The sequence below is a fragment of the Lycorma delicatula genome, chromosome 3 (genome assembly GCF_047948215.1).
Source record: "Lycorma delicatula isolate Av1 chromosome 3, ASM4794821v1, whole genome shotgun sequence".
Lineage (NCBI taxonomy): Eukaryota > Metazoa > Arthropoda > Insecta > Hemiptera > Fulgoridae > Lycorma > Lycorma delicatula.
The window spans coordinates 49776166-49793134 of NC_134457.1; the positions used below are offsets into that span (position 1 = coordinate 49776166).

Sequence of the window (16969 nt, forward strand, 5' to 3'; positions counted from 1 at the left end):
TCTGACGGAAAAATTGGGCTATAAAAAATTTATATCAAATGAGTGCTGAAGCAGCAAGACAGAGAAGGAAGAATGTCTTGCTGCAGAGCGTGAACTTTTGTAGTTACAAAAAAGGTGATCAATTGTTCGATCATATTGTTACCAGAGATGAAAACTGAATTTCTTACTCGAATGACGTGACAAAAAAGGAGTCAACGGTAATGAAGGTATTCATCATCTCCTACACTGAAAAAGTTCAAACAAAAATGTTTGGTATACTCTTACAGCTACTGTATTTTGGGACAAAAAAGGTATCTTTCTTGACAAATTTAGTAATCATGGAATTACTTTGAATGCCGATATATTACTGCAAAATGTTAAAATCTTAGAACAGCTAGCTATGAAAACAAATGACTTAGGAAGCTATCGTGCGAGATTTTATTTTTTCATTAGAATGCCTGGCCACACGCAGCAAATCAGAGAGTGAGATGATTGGAAAAATTTTGTTAGGGAATCTTCAATCATCCACCAATCCTACTTTAGCTTCCAGCGATTATTTTCTTTTTCTTCACAGTAAACAGTGACCTGCATTACAAAGGTTTGAGTATAAGTAGTTAAATATAGTTTTAATGCTAAATAACAAAATTTGTTCATATTTTCCAGTTTTATTCTATTTCAAAACAGAGCTTACATTAAAGGTCACCTCTTATAAGTGGATGAATCTTTGTATATTGAAATAGTCTTATCGTCATCATATTTGGTATTCATATTCTTTAACAACTAATCTGGTCACACAACAGTGTATTATTAGTAAGTGCCTTAGTTAATGATGCAACTTGCTACATTAAAGTTCAAACTTTTCACAAGAGGAGCCTTAGATCTTTCGATATATTATGTCAAAGGAGATGTCTGACTGCACCAAATTCCAGGCTTTCTGCAACTTTTTACATTACCAATAAGTAGAAGTGAAAGGATAATTTCTACACTCTTTGGATCTTTATAATAGACAAATTTTTAAAGGTTTCAGAGCACTAACCTTTACTTAGCTTCTGTACATCCAGTATCTTCATGACTGGTTTGACAACATTTTGAGTATTTTGATATGCTGTTTCATACATCCAAAATCTTTGACAGTTAAAACATTGCCTTGAGTTAGATACATATGGACAAATGTGTACAGACAGATGTCACCTTTAGTTGTTCTGGAGAACAGCACAGAAAAAGTCTTGATACATGCTTATCTGTACAATCACCATGTCTGAAAATTTATTTCAGGCAAGAACACTGAACACAGAGATTTGGAAGTGGAATAAGGAAATACAGAAGTGCATTGGGACAATAATTATCCTAAATGAAGATTCAATATGAAGAAAGATGAAGATCGCATATAGAAAGAAACAAGTTAAAAAAGATAGAAGTAGCTAAAGCCGTACATAATATTTATCAAGCCAGTAACCAAATAAAAAATTCAAGAAAGCTTGAGAAGACACTCAGGATAGCAAAGCAGGAAGAGAAGATAGAAGAGATTTTTATTAAACATAGAACAATAGATTCTGCGTGAATTTACAAAAGAAAAATTCAAGGTTAGGTATTCTATTTTCCATAGGGTCTTTGCCCTTCTAACTGAAGTGTTCAGTGACACTAAGATCAAACAGAAATGATGCCATTGGAGTGAAAAAGAAACACATGACATCAATAAAGATGAAGATATTCAGTCCTGAAATGAAGAAGCGATAAAAACAACTCAAATAAAGAGTAAACCAAGATTCAAGGTAATACTCATCCTCATATCGCTGTTTTAATGATGATTGTTCATCAGTTCAAATGGAGGCAAAAAATTTAACATTAATGACAAACTGATTGACTCTCCATGGAGTTGGTTTCAGGGAAGCAATAGGAAAACTTCTTTGACAGTGAAATAAGTGCCACTAGGAAGGACTATACTGAAAAATAAGATGTGAAACCTTGTTTATTGTAAGACTAAATTCTTGTTTATATTTGAACCACTTTCATACTTTTACTTAGCCAGAAGGATAATCTGATTCTAATAAAAATTGACTTTCTTAAAAAATATTTTGTGATTAATTTAAAAGTAGATGCCAATCGAAACCACTTACTTAATACATTCTTAAGCATCTGTTACGATTTAGCTTGTGTGAACAAAAGTATCAAGTTTTTAAACAATCAATCAGATCAAGAATAATTAAAGTTTCATTATAGTTAATGAAACTATCCACAAGTTCCTTGAAACCTGGGTTATCAGAGGTACCAGTGAATTCAAGTGAACAGTACATGTGAAATAGTTAGAAATGTAGTAATTTAAAAGACTGGTAAACTGAAGTATACACTTAGATAACATATTTCACTGAAGTAGAAGTATGTTTCACCGATGATAAACCTTAAGATAAAATAATTCAATAGTCTAATAAAAGAAAATTCAATAATAGTCAATTTCATAATTTATATTGAATATTTGAAAATATCTCAGTAAAGTAATATAAACAAAAATTATCACTAGAAAATAAATACTAATTATAACAGTGTGGTTAATAAACAGACATTTTATGTGGTAGTAACAGTAAGCGATTAGAATTTTTTTCTAAAAAAAATACCTGTACTTATTGATGGTCTCTTATGAAGTTCAGGATTGGAACGAGGCAATGTACAGTAGTTGTTAGGGCTACCAGACTGAGGATTGTATGACAACTCTGACAACACAAATAAAACAAACAGACATGCAACAAACACATTTCCCACAACAATAATAAACAACACTAATAAGGGGTTCAGAAAATCAAGCAAGTAGAAATTTTAATCTCAAATTTATTATAATGGAATAGATTTAAAAAATTATAATAAAAATAAACTGGCTGTCATGTATGTCATTAACACTTGCATAAAGGATTAAAAACGTACATGTCACAGTCCTTCTACTCTTAACTCTGATAGTAAGGAATGTATAATTTCTCAAGATGTAGTATTAAAATGGTGCAAGGGGTATAGTATAAACTCTAAATATCAAGTGGACAGGTTTATATCTGATAACCTTTTATGTAAATAACTTTACACCAATAACATATTACATAATAATTACTATTTAGTTATACTTTTTTTTTATGGCTGATGCAGAAGTGGCCACGAATAAAAACAAATCATTTGGTAAGATTTGCTAAATTTCATAAGAAAATACAGTTCTGAACTTTCCACAAGAAATTTCTAACACATTAATTTTACTAAGAATTTATAATGGGAAAATATCTTAGTACAAAAATACCTGTCAAAACTTATTTTTTGAGCTGCTATCAGTAAAACCATGACGATATACATTGAGTGCATGCAATGTACTTTGAATGTAATTTACTTAACAATCGACAAAGTGAATTATTTTCCAAAAGAGGGGACAACACTAACTGTCTTATTTGTACTAGTCTTATAAACACAGTGGTGCAGTTCTTTTTATTCTTTTTACTGCAGTGTTCCATAAACTGGGGATCACAAGTGTTAGCCTACAACTTTACACTTAAATAATAATGAAATCATTTTATGAGAAAAAAATCATCTATTATAAGCATTTTAATTGCATTTATACATGTAAAGAAAATAAATTAATGAGATGGTTGTATTTGTTTTTCATTAAAAAGTTTCTTCATACATGGAACTATGTTAGAAACACACAAAAGTAAAATGTTTTCAAGTGGTAAAAGACAATTCCTATATTTAGTATTTAGCACACCCACAGATGAAAAGCACTTTTCACAGATGTAAGACATGGCGAAAGGGATTAGTATTTTCAATACTTCTGTGACTAAATTTCCATATTCACTTCGTCGAGCAAGCCAAAACACATCCAAATCTTCAGATGTAAATTGTAGTTGTAATGTTTTATCGACAGACATTTTGATGAGCTGATCGGAAATTTCAACTGGTAACTTAGCAGCTGCAACATTTTCACTAAATGGATTTAGTATCCATCTCTTCATTTATCATTTTTATCTATCGAGAAACATTCTGCCAACTGAATTACACAAATGCATCTTACACAAATGCTTACACAAAAAGCTTACACAAATGCATCTTCATGCTATCCAAACTATGATGAATAATAGTGTCTTCTTCATCCAAATTTTTCTCAATATAATTGGAAGTAAGCGGAAACATAAATTTTTTTACTTCGAAGACAAATAATAATCAAAATATCAAGCTTCTAAATTAAAACATGAATTTTGTCTGTCATTAATAAAATTTTTCTATCATGTTCTTATAAATTAACATTCAAGTTGTTTAAATGCAAAAATACATCAGCTGAGTGAGCCAACAGCAACATATACTAATTATTCTGTAAAAACACTGAGAATGGCACTTGTTTATCCTGGAAAAATATTATTAATTCATCTTGCAATTCCAATAAACAGGTTAGCACTTTCTCCAGCAATAACCACCTGACTTCTTCTGTATGGAAAAGAAGAGATTTTTTTCTTTTTGTCCATTTCATTGTATATTTTAGCTAACAGTTTATTCTGTAATGGTTGACTTTTAATAAAGTTAACCATTTTTACAGCTTTACAAAAAATTTGCTTGTGATTTTCCGGCATATTTTTTGTGGCAAGAGCATGTCTGTGAAAGAAACAGTGCATCCAATCTGCCCTTGGTATAAGACAATATTTAAAATTTTTCGGAAATCCAATGCTTTTTTTTCTGTTATCGCCTTTGCACCATCACTACAAACTATAATACATTTTGTCCAATCTGTGTTACAGTTTTTAGTACTATCAGATGAAAATACATTCCCATCTCATATCCAACAATCAGTTAAACATCCCAAGAAAAAAGGTTTTGGGTTTATTTCACATTTGAAGGCCCCCTGTTTATTACTTCCAGCAGATGGTATGTTGAAAAGTGATGGATAGATATATCAAGATTCTAAAGGAAAAAGTTGTGACACAACTTCAAAACAAATTCCCACAGTGTTCAAACAAGATTTGGTCCATTCTATATAGTACAAAAAAGTAGAAAAAGTTTTCAAAGAAGTGAAGAATTAAAGTGCTCTTATGGCCAGGCAACTCCTTAGACTTAAACCTAATTGAACATCTTTAGACAATAGTCAAAAAATGACCTCATTAAAGTATGGTAGAGTACGGTTTCATGATGAAATAAAAAAAAAAACTGTATTACACTTATTGAATCGATACCAAACTGTGTACGTGAAGTGATTAAGAATAAAGGAGGACATATTAATTACTAGATATTCACAAATTATACAGGTATAATTTTTTTTTCTAAATAAATTAACTCTCTATTAAATAATGTCTGTCTTCAAATTAATTTGCATGCAACTATATATAAAAGTGCATACACCTACTTAAAAAAAGTAACCTCTTCAGGACAAGAAAAGAGGTGTGGGAAGCACAATTACTACAAAGTAACAATTTTATGCACCATATTGTCTAAACCATGTCACCAGGTATGATTTACACCACCATGGTATAATTTTTTTCACCATAAACATATGAAAAAAAAAATTAGTGAGTATTAGTCTATTCCAGGTTTATGTAGAGAGTAAAGTTAATGAAAAATATTTCAGTAAGGGAATACATGCACTAATAACTACATAGGAGGGAAAACATAAATTTTCAATAACTATTGATATTTCAAATTTTATTGAGTTAAAATCAATATCGATCACATACTGACTAATAATCGTACACTTTAGTGTGTGTGTGTGTATGTGTGTGCACATGCATGCATGCATGCCAACAACAAAAAAAAAGAATTCATTACAATAATTTAACATTTTTTGAATCGATTATTTCAAAATAATAATAAACATTATTACTAAAAATGATAATTACAAAAAATTGAGCTAATAAATTTTGAAAAACTTTGAACAAAAAATGAGTATAAAAATTTTAATATTTTTAACACATTACAAAAAATGAATAATTTAATGAAATTTTTTAAAGCAATCGCAGATCTGCACTATTAGAAAGCTGGTTTTGTTCAATTGCATTCAAATTGTTGCAAAAGTCATTCAAATCTGTTGTTTTCCAGGTAACGACTGGATTTTTTAAAATTATCTTAATATTAAAGAATAAATAATGCCAATAATTTTTCTTTCTTCATATTATCAAACAATAATAAAAAGTCATTTAGAGCATATGTTAACCAATAACTTTAGAAAGCGTTAAAAAATTCAAGGTTAAATTGTAAATGTAATTAAAAATATAAAATTCATTAATATTAATGAGCAATTAAAGTTAACTAAGATGACTGTGAGGAGATATCATGCAATAAGTAGGAATTGTTTATTCTACATGACTTCTCACAACTGTGTAACAACTGCCCTAAGAGAAGAAAATTTCTAGTAACCAAAAGAAAGATTTTAAAAAAAAATAACAAATGAAAAATGCACTTACTGTTGTAATGTATCATAAACAGGAAGAAAAATTAATACACATTAATATACCTATTATCTAAGAAGGAAGATTCTATTCTCCATCTTAAAAGGAGAACTGGTTCTTTTTTTAAATTATTAAAATTTATAAACAACTCGCTTTCAAATTAATATAACTTATTCTTCCAAAAGTATTTTGAAGTTAATTATCACTATCTTCTTCAGTGTAGTTTCTGAAAAGTACCGTGTACAGCACAACACAGAGTTATCAGAAACTCCACAAAAGAAGGTGATGATAATTACCTCCAAAAGACGTTTAAACGAACAAATTATATTTATTTGAAAGCATGGTTTATAATTTTTAATAATTTTCAATTATTACTATGAAGTTTCACCATGCTGTTCAAAATGTCATTTGATTATTTTAAAAACATAACAAGCTTAACAATAACAAAAATTTCTGTAATGCATAATAATTTTTAGTATGTTTTACTATTATAAAATTAAATGGTTAAATTTATGATTAGAAGAGTTAATAAACAGGGAAAACCACACTACTAAATAATACAAATCACACAGTGTAAATTTAAAAACAACAGGAATTGACTCATTCTAAGTAAAATTTATACAAGTTGATGAAAATTTTAATCCTTTACCCATTTTTGTCATCAACAAAAAATAATAATAATAGTCATAATCAATATTTTACCATCATTATGTTGATCATCTGCAGTTGGAGGGATTGTTTGGCTACCATAACCACTAGATGATTCAAGTGAGCTTTCACTTGTGCTTCCATCTCTTTCCTGTCCTTCACCCTGATTCTAAAAAGAAGAACAATATTATTAACACCTTACTCTTTATATTCTTGACACAATGACAACAAAAAAATAGTATATATACAAAGACTGTAAATAAAGTAATGAGACTGATTCAGAAAAACTTTTATTTACAATATACATACACAATTGGACTCTATCACTTTCAAAATAGTTCCCTTGGGAAGCCATACAACACTTCAAATGGTTTTCCCACTCTTCATAACAGTGTTTGAACTTAGAAACCGTAATATCCTTCAGACAGTCGGTTACCTTTTTTTTTAAAGTCAGGAACACGAAAAAGTCGCAGGGACACAAATCAGGTGAATAAGGTGGCTGAGCAACTACATGAATGTTTGTCTTTGCCAAATGGATAGTGCAGTGTGACAAGGTGCATGATTCAGCATTCAATTGTCTTTGATGGCTGGTCTCACACGGCCAACTCTTTTTCACAGTCTTTCAAAAATTTCTCAGTAAACATATTGATTTACAATCTATCCTGTAGGCAAAAACTCCTTATGGGCAATGCCATTACTATCGAAGAAACAAATTAGCGTGGTTTTGATTTTTGATTAGCTCATTTTTGCTTTTTAGGGACATGATGAGTTTGAAGTGTGCCACTCCTTGTTCTGGCATTTCATTTCTAGGTTGTACTCAAATATCCAAGATTCATCACCAGTAATAGCATTTTTTAGAAAATTAGGTTTGGTTTCAATTCGCCCTAGAAGATCTTGGCATACTTCCACTCTGTTGTTCTTCTGTTCAACAGTGAGGTTTTTTGGGACCAATTTTGCACAAACTTTTTCATGTCCAATTTGTTTGTCAAAATTTGATGGACTGTGGTACGGTTCAAATTCAATTATTCTGCAATCATTTAGACAGTTAATCGCCAGTTGTACTACTGTATCAAGTTTCTGATTCGCTCAACATTGTCGTCACTTTCTGACATTAACGGTCTTCCAGAGCGTGGATCATCCACAACTGATTCTCAGTCATCTGAAAATGCTTTAACCACCTAAAAACTTGGGCTTGTGACAAAGCATCATCTCCATACGCCCTTTTCAATTTTGAAAAAGTTTCAGTAGCATTCTCACTGAGTTTAACATAAAAACTGATTGCACAATGTTGCTCAAAATTAGTATCACTCATTTTTGTAACGCACGACAAAAACTAGTTTCATGAAAAGTTTGTTTACGTTTCATAAATCAGCTGTTCATATAAACATATAGTGTATGTTTACACAAGTACACATATGGTTATATATGTTAACATATGTTATATATGTAAGCATATGGGTTTTTTTAGCAGTCAGAGTGGCAACGCTGTAAAGCAGCTGTTTAGCAGCCAAAGTGGCAGCACTGTGAAGCTGTGTTGCCACTTTGGCAGCACAGCTTCACAGTGCTGCCACTTTGGCTGCTAAAACAAACTAGTCTCATTACTTTATTTACAGACCTTGTATATATTTGTAATATTTTTTTTTTTGAAAATTCAAATAATTCATTAACATATTGACCACCACTGTGGTAATTCAATTTAATATTAAATGAAATATAAACCACCAAAACATAATAAATAGATAAGTTAAACTTCCCATATTAGTTACAGAATTTTCGCAGGATCTCACATCTTCAGTAGTTATTAAATTCTATAATTACATTAAAACATATTTATTTACAATTTTGTTTTTTTGTCAAATATGTTTTAACGAGATTATAGAATTTAATAACAACTGAAGACGTGGGATCCCATGAAATTTAACTTATCTATTTACTGTGTTGTGTTAGTTTATATTTCATTATATATGTATATGTATATATACATACACACACATATATATATATATGCTAAAACAATTAAAGAAATTGGTATATATATATATATATGTATTAATAAATACATATATATATATATATATATATATATATATATATATTTTTTTTTTTATAAATACATTATATTTATATATATATATATAAATATAATGTAAAGAATAAGCTTAACCTCCTTCATTTTCTTATTATATCTACAATTATTATGAATTGTAACATAGTTATAAGATGGCAGTGGTCTCATTAAATCGCATAATACAGTTTATAAAACCTAAGGATTGTTGAATCAATAAATTCATTAACATTTGGTTAACTTCTAATCTGAAAAATCCTATACTTATTCAGTAATACATTTTTTTAGATCTTAATATAATAAAAAAATAAATATTAATAAAATTAACTTTTTCACTTACTGCTTTGCTTCTTTTTAAGTTAGTACTTTTCCAGAAATCTTTATTTTATCAGAATGTTTTATAATAGAATTAAATATTTTTCCTTTAATTCCAAAATAAAAAAATTAATCTGTTCTCTTAGTGCTTTGTTTTTTATTTCATGTTTATAAATAAATTAATAATGGGTGTTCTACATGGCAGTTCAAATGAAGCAAATAATAATTTGTTTTTTTTTTTTTTATATGTTAGGATATGGCCAAAAAGCATATTTTTTTCAAACAGTGTTTAAAAAAGTTGCAAACAGAATTTGATAATGCATGTTTAAACTATTTTTTCACATCATTAGGCTCAAGTCACAAAATATTTTGGTCATACATATTTCATTTTACAAAGATGTTGAAAATACTAACGTTTAAGAATTACAATATTGCTTTTGTGGGCATCTGTACTCTACAATTTTGTCCAGTGGATTTCTTTTTTAGACCAGAAGCAGTGTTTCTAAAATTATTTACCCATACCAATATCATATTCCTGTCAATAAATACATTTTGATTCAAGTCAAAATATCTATGTAATCAGCATAGCATTATTATGACAGAATTTCTATTTTTATAATACATTTTTATCAAAAAACATAATGTAATTGATCATGACACATAAAATGGTATAAGTTCCATTACCTTAACAATACCCCCCATCAATTCAATAATAATACAACATTATAACTATCACAAACTGTTATATATGTCAGAATCTCTATTTTATGCAAAATTAAAGCGTTTGTGAAAAATAAATATTAATTTTGAGCAGATCAAAAAGTGTGGACAACTTTGGATTGTTATACTTCCAAACTGGATAGTGTAAGGAAAGTTAAGTGTATTGCAAAATAATTCTGATCTATGCAAAACAGTTTAAAACACTTAAAAGATAAAGAAAAGTGAAGGTTTTTATCACTATCCAATCAATAAAAAAGCATACATGCCTTGTAGACAGACAACTAAAAGATCTTTGTATTATCATTTTTTATTAATAGTATTCCAAAGAAAATTACTGGGGGTAAAATTAATAAAAAAAGCAATAAAAAAATATTAAAGAAACATTAAAGTGATAATTATTCAAATTTAATTAAATTTAAATATTCAAAGTTTTGAATAATTTTTATGAGTTACAGATGAATAGATTTCATGAATCCATTTGTTTTTACTTGCACATTAATGACAACTGTTAAATGGTGTCAGTGAATAATGCAATAGAAGTTGCAATGGAATGGGTACATTCCATTTCTAAAAAATATTTAGTTTTTGAGCACGAGTTTATTCTTGTTAGGGTTTCATTGGTCACTAAATTATACATACATTATTATCAGTAGAAATTAGCACTACTAGAGTTCACTCTCCAAATCAGAATTCATAGGCAAAATAAAACCACAAGTTTCCTTTTATAAACGATCTCAGAAATCAGCATAATGACTTTCTTAGCTTGAAATAATTTTTTTTAACATTGTTTTGATCTTAACCACTTCAAAGATATCCTTGAAAAAACACGACCATAATTAGGAAACTTAAAAGTTATGTATTTTTTACGCATATGGATATGAATAAAAAACACAAACTATCGCACCTGTGCACGAGCAGTATCCACACACATATAAAAGTACACAGAGACTTGCCAAAAACTTGATGTACAAGTTAAAAATTGAGTATTATACTTTCATAAACTCAATTGGATATTTTAAAAAGTATATGCCAAATTTTCACTCGGATATGATTTTTGTTTTTTCAGTAAAATTTAATATACACTAATTTTAATAAATACTGGTACCTTTTCATTGGTAAGTTCAGGCGGAGGTGGTGGAAGTGGAAAGCTCATTTCTTGTGCCTTACTAGCAGCAAGGTTAGCCAACTCAGACATATTAACATACATAGGAGATTCACCGAGTTCTACAACAAAATAAGACATCAATAGAGCAATTTAAAAAAATTCATTTTTACATAATTATTGCATTTTATAAAACAACATACAATGAAAAAATGTTTAAGCAGTCAGTTATAAAACTGGTATGAAACTCAACAATACTACCATTAGCTAATATTAAAAGTTTAGATGGCACTAACAAAACGAATAAGGAGTGATTATATGCCTTACATACTTTACTTACTCTGATAACCAATACATTCTCTTTCAGAAGTAGACACTGCCAATACACAAAATAACAATAATTAATACAGCAACAGGAAAAATATACTAAGAAAAGATTTAATATGCCTCCACTTCGTACAAATTGAAACTCAATAATTGTCTAGTCCCAAGGATTTCATCATTCTTATAGATAAATTAACCCTTATAAGATAAACTACTCCATAAGAACTATTTATCTGAAAAAATATTTACATTATGATCTTTAATTATCATCTTTAAAAAGAAAATCACACCTGATCCCACTATGTTGAAAGTTATCCCATAACGTATGCTAAAAACAATCTATTTTTCTAACAGGTGTTGATATTCATTTTATATTTTATCAGTGTTTGTTGTTCATTGTTATATCTAAAATGATTGCAGGTGACTAGAAATGAAATACAAATCCCTTTTGAAACTGACTTAAACATTAAGGAAAACATTCCATTCCAGGCTTACAAAAGTGAGGAGCTTTTTTCAAGTGAAAAATGCTATAACATTATCATTGAAAAAACATATAACAAAAAAAAAAAAGATTAAATCTAAAATATTAAAAAACAAAAAAAAAATTACAACTAACATCACAGTAGGAATTAAAAAAAAAAGTAGATATACATAAAGATAAAAAATTTAAATAAACAAATGAAATTTAACGAAGTCCAAGTGGAGAGTAGAGGACCTCTTCCAGATAACCAAAAAATTTAAGAACTAAGATTTAAATTATAATAATAATAATGATTTTAAAACTACAATAATAAAAATGGTTAGCATTAGGAAAAAAAATATAGAAACGAATACAAAAATTAAATTAAAAATTGTCAAATGGCAAATAATATTAAATTTTATGATGCATTTTGATATTTCATAGGAACAGGTTTAAAACCTTTTTCTTAACGCCTAGGATAGGGCGAATAATTATTATTTGGGAAAATTATAGTAATTACAATATATGTTTACATTACACCGCAATTAACTAGGCAAAAGTGCAACGTACGTGTCCGTCTCCAATTAACATATTACTAATGTTTAATCTAACATATATGTACTTAAAACTAAAAGAAAGTATATAAATATATTTTACAGTATTTAATCTGTATCTTCCTTATTTAAATTTAATATAAATTTTTCATTGCATTATTTGTACAGTTTTGGTTTTGTAACTCCATTTCCATTTTCTTTCTTAGTAAATCGTTTTACTTATTTGTTAATAGTCATAGTCCAATTTTTTCTCTTAAATCTGTTTCTAGTATATTCAATAGAAATATTTTAATGATTTTACAATTATTTTGTTGGATAAATTTATTCTTACTTGAACTGGTAAGCAATTTATATATGGTGCCAGCATGTGTGAAATTTCTCTTTGCAAGTTTGAGGTGTTAAAACACAAAAATTGATCGTTTGATCTTAAAGCTTTATTTATGCTGTAAAAATTCAATGGTTTTATTTCTTAATATTTGCTTTACTGAATTTAGGCAGTATATGTTTCTAATACTTGCAACTTTTGATATCTGGTGTGGTTGCTCAGAAGGGAATCTTTAGTTATAAAATAACAATTGTTTTATTATATTTTTGTGAATTACATCTAACATGCATTACATTTTCTCTTGCTCCTTCCCAAGCGACTACACCATATTGAATGATTGAACATATGAGTCAACAGTAAATTTGATATAAATGTGTCTTGTTTAGTATTTCCTTAATTTACTAAATAATAAATGCTTTCGTCTTAGTTTAACAGTAATTTTTTCTATGTGTATGTTCCAGCAAATCTATGAATCAAAACATATTACCCAGATATTTTTCAAAATTAACTCTAACAATAGTTAATATTTCATTATTTATGTTAAACTCTATTTGTGTAAATTCAAGAATGCTATCACAGTGACATCCAAATGGTAAAATATTGGTTTTTTCATAGTTAACCATTAGCTTATTTCCATTAAACCACTCAACAACTTGCAGAAAGTTGAGTTATTTAAAGTTGAGTTAACTTATTTATTAATGAAATCCAATCCTTATCAGAACAGAATAGAGCAGAGTCATCAGTAAAAGAAAATATTAAGGATCCTAAAATTGACCTTTGTGGACCTTTTCTCTCTTTCAGGACTTACTACTTCATCAATTTTAACTCTCTGCTTGAGACAATGGACTACATGCATCTTCAGCAGTGAAATGCACACGTTCATTACCTGGAATTCCCATGTGGCTAGGGATCTGGCAGAAACTTACTTGTGTAGAAATGGTTCCACTCAACGATTGCATTATAGATTTTGGTGATAGTATGTCTAGAATATAAATCTTCTAAAGCTTGGAGTGCACTACATGAGTTGTAACAAATAAGGATATAAATTGCAACAAATAAGTATTTTGGGTTAATAATAAAATAAGCCTTACTGATTGGATATAGTTCAGCAGTGAAGATACTTGTAGCGCTAGATAGGCTGAATATATAGATTCTGTCACAAATGACAAAACGACAAATGCACATCACACAGTATCATTTTGTTTCAACCCATTTGTGAATACTACTGTGTTTGTCTTGGGGAGAAATTTGTAAAATATTTGCTGAAAGACGATAAGAATTGTAGATTTGTTATTATATATGGTAAGGTCAAAATTAAAATTTATATATTAATTTCTTAGGTACCACTATTATGAATAACCACTAATAGTATTACTATTCCAACCCTACAATAGTTAGTAAGCAATTAATTTATATTAGTAAAAGCTGATTAACATGGTTCCAAACTGATTTTGGTAGGAGTATGAAAGGTGTCAATAAAAATGTCTTGACTTGGATTTTATCTAACTTAATCTTTGAATTGAATATTGATTAAATCTAAAATACATTAAAAAATTGAGGGAGAAAAAAGTAGGTAATGGTTTTGTTTTATTTGTAAGTGTTTAATTTTTGTAGATAATTTAGTTCAAGAGGAAATCTTTATTAACATTTAAATCTGCACATAAATGGGTTATAAAAATAAATACAATGGTAAAAGTAAATATATTAAACTTACCAGATTTTCTTTATTATCAATTTTATTTTATTTCTAATAATATTATGTTAGTACTGATTTTATCATTTTACTAAATTATATTTATCATAAATATTTTTATCAAATGTATGTTGTTTATTTTTTAATATCATGATTATGGTCACTTATGAACACAGTTTATACTTTCACAACTGATGTTCTATCTTTAAATAAGTTAGTTATTTTAAGACTCTCATCTCAAAATCTCTCAATAACGTTATAAAAATTTAGAATCTTAATTTAAATGTTTTATTTATTATATTGCAGAAACTTTTTAATTATGTCATTCTCTTTCATTTTTGTTTAAAATACTTTCTATTTGGAGTGGATTTAATATCTCTTCACATTTGTAAGTTTATGTATTTTATTTTGAGTTTTACGTATTTTTTTGACAATATATTTCAAATTTCATTTCTATAAAGAAACAAGGCATTATTATGATGTCTATTTAGGAGGAAATAATTAGTAAGCTGAAATGTTAATTTCTTACCTGAATTATCAAGTTTATTAGATGGAGAAAAGTGTATGCTTAAATTATGTTTTGAAGGTACACTAGGCCTCTCCAATGATGAACAGCGTTGCGGAATAGGAGGGCGAGCATATATTGGAGGCTGTGAACTTGCAACAGGAGTAGCGCTACCACTAGTAGGGGCTATTGGACTGGCTGGTTGTGACTGTGATTGCTGTGATCCTTCAGGAGCATGGAATGTGTACACTGTCAAAGGTGGCCTTTGGTGTCCTCGTTCATATGCTGAAAAAGGGCAATAATAACAGTTAACAAATTAAATGTGAATATCAGTAAACAAAACTGAAAAATATGAACAATCTTTATATATCATAAAAACTACATTTATTTACTACTCAACCTTTCTACGTAACTGCCTTCAACTGCAACATATTTTTTATGGTGTTTAAGATTAAAACAAAACAAACACTACAAACAAAACACTAACTTCTTTTTTCCCTCTTCAAAAAGTTCTGCTGCCAGTGACTTAAACCATGCAGTAAAGCATTTTTCAATTTGTTGTCAATGTCAACCTTTGTAATGTAAGCCACTATTTAAGAAGAAAAAGAACATGATCACGGGGAGTTATGTCCTGGCTACAGGGTGGATAATTGAAGATTTTCCAAAAAAATCTTTCCAATTGCTTCACTTTTTGATTTTCCATGTGTGTTGTCATGGAAAAACAAAATCCTGCAGGATATCATCCAACATCAATTGTTTTTACAGCTCTTCTAAGTTTTTTAATATGTTGCAATACACATCAGCATTCACAGTAGTTCCACAACCACTAAATTCAACATGCAAGACACTCTTTTGAATCAATACAGTAGCCAAAGCTTCTTTACTGAACATTCTTATTCCAACTTTGATCTAAAAGATGAATGCAGCCATTGTATCAACTGCTACTTTGCCTCACAACATTCAAATATCCAGGTTTCTTGTCTGGTAACAATTTATCTTCATTTTCACAACACTGCAGCAAGACATTTTTCCTTGTATGTGTCAGTTAACACTCCTATCTCCCATCTCCTACCTTTAAAAGCATTTCTGAGAATTATTATTTCTGCATCACGGTTAGATGGACTCTCATATTTGTATGATTGTGGGTGGGATTCTGGCAACATACTTCCTATCATGAGGTAAACTTTTAAGATAAGTGACTCACATTTTTTTCACCATCAGCAGTTGTTTACTAATTTTGTGAAATTTGTTTATAATCCATCTCGCCACACACTTGTCAAAGTCATCAAGTTCCTTTACAGGTATTTCACAGGGTCTGTATTTTATTAGAGAAATTTGAATTTTTTGTAGAGAAAGAAGTCTCTGCCGGATTTTCAACTAATTTTTCTAGCAATCACTTTTTCTCTTTTCTCACTCTTTGAACTTGGGATCAACACACCCCACACACAGCTGCTGTTCTTTCTTCACATTTTTTAACGTGAATCAGATGTTTATCTTCTTTTTCCGACCTCAGAAATCAATCACCTTCTTGTTTCATAAACTCATTCATACTATTTATTACTTCCTGGGCCTGCCATTTTAGTTTTTTGCTTTTTACGGTAGACTTAAGTTCACTCATAATTATAAAACAACAAAACAAAAAAACAACCGATTATAAAGTATGTTTACTTTTCTCAATCAAAACTTTAATAAAAACAGAAATTTGCACAAATGCTTTTACAGGATCAACAAATACAGGATAATTGGATTACACTTTGCATTCAATAACACAGGCTTATGAATAATTATTTATTTTTACATTAGCTTGCTGTATTTGAAAACTATGATCATATAGCAAACAATATAGCTATATTGTTTCTTGATATGATTCTAAGAAAGGTG

General features: G+C 28.9%; 1 protein-coding gene across 3 annotated transcripts in view; it reads right to left on the reverse strand.

Annotated features, from left to right (window-relative positions):
- Positions 1–16969, reverse strand: part of LOC142321586 (uncharacterized) — a 419684-nt gene that overhangs the window by 6896 nt on the left and 395819 nt on the right. For 2 of the 3 annotated variants that reach the window (XM_075359798.1, XM_075359797.1), the window contains 4 exons: positions 15113–15373; positions 11231–11349; positions 7080–7194; positions 2592–2687 (listed from right to left, as the gene is read on the reverse strand). In XM_075359798.1, coding sequence (XP_075215913.1) covers positions 2592–2687; positions 7080–7194; positions 11231–11349; positions 15113–15373 — 591 coding nt within the window. The remainder of the gene's footprint in view (positions 1–2591; positions 2688–7079; positions 7195–11230; positions 11350–15112; positions 15374–16969) is intronic. The other variant, XM_075359799.1, reaches the window with a different exon arrangement.